Source organism: Protomyctophum parallelum (genome assembly GCF_964188405.1).
Source record: "Protomyctophum parallelum genome assembly, chromosome: 10".
In the NCBI taxonomy this organism is placed as follows: domain Eukaryota; kingdom Metazoa; phylum Chordata; class Actinopteri; order Myctophiformes; family Myctophidae; genus Protomyctophum; species Protomyctophum parallelum.
This window is the reverse complement of record NC_139704.1, coordinates 32,141,233-32,147,232: the sequence shown is the minus strand read 5'-3', so window position 1 is coordinate 32,147,232 and position 6,000 is coordinate 32,141,233. Positions and strand designations below refer to the sequence as shown.

At 37.6% G+C, this 6,000-nt stretch overlaps 1 protein-coding gene across 4 annotated transcripts in view; it reads right to left on the bottom strand.

The window, feature by feature from the left end:
• Nucleotides 1-3,712: 3,712 nt before the first annotated feature.
• Nucleotides 3,713-6,000, bottom strand: part of nckap1 (NCK-associated protein 1) — a 35,569-nt gene continuing 33,281 nt past the window's right edge. For all 4 annotated transcript variants that reach the window (XM_083775462.1, XM_083775463.1, XM_083775464.1 and 1 more), the window contains 2 exons: nt 5,772-5,861; nt 3,713-5,026 (listed from right to left, as the gene is read on the bottom strand). In XM_083775462.1, coding sequence (XP_083631588.1) covers nt 4,910-5,026; nt 5,772-5,861 — 207 coding nt within the window. In that variant the 3' untranslated portion in view covers nt 3,713-4,909. The remainder of the gene's footprint in view (nt 5,027-5,771; nt 5,862-6,000) is intronic.

The window sequence follows — 6,000 nt, the reverse complement described above, 5'->3', positions numbered from 1 at the left end:
TAAAGGTGATGATGATGATGATGATGATGATGATGATGATGAACGGGACTCAAACACACAACGCGCTGTCAGGCCAGAGCCTACAGTATAATGTGGCATGCGCCTGGACCATTTGGCCAGCGGGTGCTGAATTGCATATCCAAGGAAGCTTAGAGAAAAGATAGCCTAATGAAGACAAATAGTATAATGATATGATATAATATTAACTTGTTGCATATAACACTGATATTAAGAACAGCTGTCTTCTTGTCTGCAGTTTTATTTCAATAATGTATTGAAAAGATCTAAGTTACTATTACTAACTAACCAAGGTAGATTGAGTTAACTGTTGCTTCTGTATCTCACCTCTCAGCAGATGGAGACCAGCACATTACCAGTGACATGACACAGGTCAGCACAGAGTAACTTTTTGCATGTTTGCACATAACTTGACCTAGTTGTACAATGTATTTCTTTTAAACCTTTGAATTTTAAATTTTTGAATTTATCCGCAATAACCTATAATTATATTTTACAGAACATTTTCTTTCATTACTGAACACATACATTTGAACACATTCCCTCCATATTTACGCAGTAGATCTGATCAAGGTTCAGATTATGCCTATTAGTAGTACAGTAGATCTGACCATGGATGAGAATTAGAATGTGCTTTACTGCTCAAATGTGAGAAATGTGTGAAGCTCAAATGTGTTCTGTTCTCCAGGTTCTCAGAGTCTCTCAGAGGAAGCAGAGCACCTACACTCCACCCATTATGGATGGTAAACCTATAGTATGGATGTGTCACTGTGTGGATATTGCAGACTTGAATTGTTATTTATTTAAGCTCATTATTTGGAATTCAGTCAGGTCTATTAATTTGTAAACCTTTTAGATGTAAAAAAGGCGAATGATTCTACATAGAGGAGATATTATATGGGGACACTTTATCTGTCAATATTTCATGTCTCTGTCCATTTACAGATAAATCAATACAAAAATGTAATAATGCGTGTTGACAGATTTCACAAACCGATGGTAATGGCTAATCCAATATCTGAGTTACTGGAGATGATTGCAGCAAAATCATTGGGGTTGAGATGACACATGGCAATATGAGCTGTGATTGGTCTACCTTTGTAGGGACATTACACACAGTAGCCTACAATAAGTCATACTGTTGTACTGTCATCTAACTCTAAATAATAATATAGAGTATGATTATTTTATTTTGTTGAGTGAGTGAGTGAGTGAGTGAGTATGTGAGTGAGTGCACTACTTAGTTTCGGAAAGCGGAGACAGTAAAAGCCTCGAACTGTCTTATTGATTCAGTCTGAGTGCATGTTAGTTTTGTGGTTCACTGTGTGTGTGTGTGTGTGTGTGTGTGTGTGTGTGTGTGTGTGTGTGTGTGTGCTTTCCAGATCATCTGACCTTCTAAATTATCTTAAAATTGTGTAAAAGTTCTACAGTTATAGACTCACCACATTTTTGAATTTCTGTTGATAATGTATGATGAATAAACTCTTTTTGAAGCTGTAATATGAAATTCTATATGGTCAAACGAGAGAAACAAATCTGAAATTATATTTAATGATAATAATGTATTGCATTTTTATAGCGCTTTTCCAAGTGCTCAAAGCACTTTACAATGGTTCATTCATTCATGGAATGGTATATGTGCAGATTACATGTGCAAACATCTATTCTAGATGGCCACAAAACAGATATGAAATGTTTCTGTTTTCTCTTGCTCTCTTATAGACCTATGTGACCACAAAGAGGACGTGTCAAGCCCAGAGTCGGTGTCCCGATAGTCGTCTTTTCTCTTTCCATAGACACCTACAGTACTTTCTACTTTCCATTCACTCATGCCACGATACTGCTTCATTTTCTGCATCAATATAATTTTATTGTAGTTAATATTCACGTTATTATTGTAGAAGGTAATGACGTTGCTCTTGTTAGAGAGATGTTTGTGAATAAAGTTGTAATATAGGCCTATTGACTAAAATGATGTCATATATGTTTTTGTACACAAAACACTATGGATTCTGTGACCTTCTCATAGGTTTGTGTAATTGCCTCAGGCTTCTGTATAGAATAGCCCAGTGGCAGTGCTAGAAGTATGTTGTACACAAATTTACATTTGTTTTAAGCTTTCCTTACATTTCATCAGCCACGTACTCAACTAGGATTCATTTAGTGTTGTCATTTGTAAGGGAATAGCTGCAATACGAAAACCAGGACCACTGGCAAATGATACCGTTAAAATTATAATCTGAGAAAAAGCCAACAGCAACACACCAATAGTTTGTTTACTTTATTTGTATGCCATTAAAGATACATGGTGGAATGAGACACAAAAAAAGAAGTTACCGGTAAGAGAAAACTGTAACCACTCTGTAAAATGGCAGAATGTCCTCATGCTTACACCACATACTAAACAGTACACAGTAGGAATTTTAAGATTATCCACAAATTGTATGGCAATAGCAATACAAATACCACATATCAATATGTAGTAGGAAAGGTACAGTATGAACCCGTTGTGTATTCCTAATGCATATCAATCGATCTCAATCCATGGTGACTGCATAATCTGCATTCACGCAATAGGCTATGTACTGAGCAAATTGGTAATTTCTCTGGAGTTTCAGTAGTATTAAAACTAAAAGTATGCTAAAGATGTCTACTAAATAGTATGTAATATGAGTTTAAAGACATGGCCCACTTATACATAAGCAGAGGGCCAACACATAAAGGAAGCATGGTTTGTAGGTGTGTCTCTATATGTAGCCCTTGCCATGCATTGGTAAGAAAATAAGAATGTACTTTATACATGTCTGTTCTAATCCCCCTTAACCGTTTCACATCAACAGTGAAGGAACTTGGCACTGCAAAGTCCAAATACAAATGAATGTAGCTCAAATTTGGCAATTGACTTTTAGGAGTCTACAGGCCTAGGAGTGTGATCTCTGTGTTTAGTAAATCTTTAATAATCAATAATTACAGATGCGTCCGTCGATACAGCAGCGCTCACTGCTGTCCCCAATTGTACTTCTCTGTAGCTTTATTGAAGACAGTATGGCATGAGAGGAACTACAGTATTCGAGGCAATAACCTCTAATAATCTGCTAAAAGACAAAATTGTAAAGGATGCCTGTACAATTACCTGGAAGAAGAATTCAAAGTGAATCAAGAATGAAAAACTAAACAACTTGCCCAGGTTCCCTTGTGCAAGGCACTTGATGCCCCATTAGTGGTCGACAGCAGAAGTTTGTAATTATGTTCAGTAGATTATTACCTCAGCATATAAACCCTTGGGCGATACGTTATCAGCTGATATTTGTTACAGTATAACCAGGTCTTTTTTAATCTCTCCGCCCACACCAACCAATGCAAATAAAAGGTTATTTGACAAAATATGATGCTATGAGAAGCAAGTGTGCTGAAGGTTTTGCAATGTCATATCCACATTTCAGCTTCCCAGATGGCATGGAATAATCTGGCAAACCAGATTTAGTTTTTTTTACGTTATAGCAGAATAGGGGGCCTCTGTCATCTGTATAAGTGTAGTATTAATGCTGTATACATTATGGGACATTGGACTGTTATAACGTACTGTATAGACTGAATGCAAGCAGTCACTGAATCAGTTGAGTGAGACTTTCTCCAGAATATCCAAAGAGGGTCTACCATGATACCAGCCAGTAACATGACTCTATTCACCAGACTTGATGCACAGGTTTAGTGTCAACACATTTGGAAAATAATATTCATCATCGTCATAAAAACAACATAAACTGTAAAAACAGACAAAGTTCAGTTTCACATCAAAGTAGAATACACATTTTTACCCACAAAATTTGTTGTTACCACTAGCTAGAAAAAAAAAAAAAAAGTAAAACATCACCATGTTTTTATCATGAAATGTTGAAAGATTTGTGTCCGTTACGTTTGTAAGTGTACTTATATTAACATGTCTTTTCATTATCAACAGTTATCATTATACATCACCCCTACCGCCCCGCCAAACAAAACCCCCAATATTACATCAAAATTAATTTCCTTTCCAAAAGAGAAAACATGGGAATCTGTCACCACAAATACACTTTTCAGCTCAGAAAAATCAAATATTTTTGTCAGATAATGGAATATTTTAGTAACATCATTTATATATATATATATTTATATATATACTTTTTGTTCTTTTAAACTAACAAAATGTATACATGCTGCAATGGTTATGGTCCACAGCAACATGAGGAAAAGAAATGTTCCCCCAGGTCTAACCAGCGTGTGTCTGTCTCTCTGTGTGTGTGTGTGTGTGTGTTTGAGTGAGAGTGTGTTCAATGTCTGATTGAATTTGATGGTTTGTTGATGGATGTTGTGCCACAGATGGTTTGCACTTCCTTGTGCATCACGTGTGCATTCATAGTGTTTTTAGTGTTAGTTTGATTGCACTCACAAACTAATAATGTTTTTGAACAGTAGGGGGCTGTTGAGTATAGGTGTGTGTTTAGATATTTGTATTGTTTGTAACCAGCAGGGTAGTGTGTGTATTGAGTGCATGTTGTGTCGTCCTAAATGTTTAATGTTCAAATGTGTTTAGGGTGTGTGGTATGTATGTAGGTGTATACGCTGATGCTGTTTATAGCCTGTCTGTGTGTGTGTGTGTGTGTGTGTGTGTGTGTGTGTGCGCATGCGTGTGTGTGTAATCTGTGCATAGTGTGTCACTAGAATGCTGTCACATAGACAAATACTATTGTGCATGCCCACGCCACAGCACTGACACTTGGTACAGCATGGTAGATGTGTGTGTGCCTATTCTTTAGCTCTGATGCTCTGTTTGTAGACAGCATAGTAGATGCGTGTGTGTGTGTGTGTTTATGCACTGATGCTCCGTTTATAGATTGTGTGTCTAAACTGTCTATGCATTAGCACTGATGCTCTGTTTGTAGACAGCGTGGTAGGCGTTGCGGAGGAGAACGTAGGGGAAGCAGGATTCCAGTAGGTCCATCGTGAGGAACGGAGACTCCTGGACAATCTGAAATACACATTATATTTAGTGGAACCAGAATATGTTATAGATGGTGATGTTCTAAACCAGTTGATAAAAAATGTTCTTCCCTTATTAGCCCTGAAACATGACTGCCATGATGATTATCATGACAGTCATGACTTAACTGCACCCTGTTTTTGGCGCTCGCTACATTTACAACAAAAACGTATATAAACATTCGGATTTCAAATATAAAGTAGTCACAATTTGTCCCACGGGTGTTAGTTAGTTGCTGCACCAGAGATTAGAATTGCTGCATCCCGCGTTGTTTAATAAAAAGCATTTTTATCTATATGGAACACACCGAGTGCCACCCTCCTCCCGACCGATAGGGGCGCGTAGTTGAAAGCCAATGGCAAAATAACAGCTCGGATAAAAATGCTTTTTATTAAACAACGCGGGATGCAGCAATTCTAATCGCTGGTGCAGCAACTAACTAACACCCCGTGGGACAAATTGTGAGTACTTTATATTTGAAATCCGAATGTTTATATATACGTTTTTGTTGTAAATGTAGCGAGCGCCAAAAACAGGGTGCAGTTAAGCCATGACTCTCGTATGAATACGAGAGTCATGAACCATGGCTAAACCCTTATAAGCTCATGATCTTGGTTTTGTATAGCTACAAAGGAAAGGGGGGGGGGGGGTAGGACATATTAAATTTGTATTTTATTCACCAGATCTCTCCTTGCGCCAATATCTCTCAACAAGCTCTCTCTCACACACTCACCATATCTAGCAGCAGGTAGACAGATTCTCGGTTGCGTGTCGTCATCTTGTCCGTCTCCTGGCCAATCTTCAGTAGACTGGATGACGCCAGCTAAAAAAAAAGACAAATTGACTTGTGTTACACAAATAGACAGTGTACGTGTACAACAGTTGTAGTTATCGGTCATAACTGATGGCATTTAATGGACATGAACATTGCATTATAGTAGTGTGGAAAAGTCACAGATTCC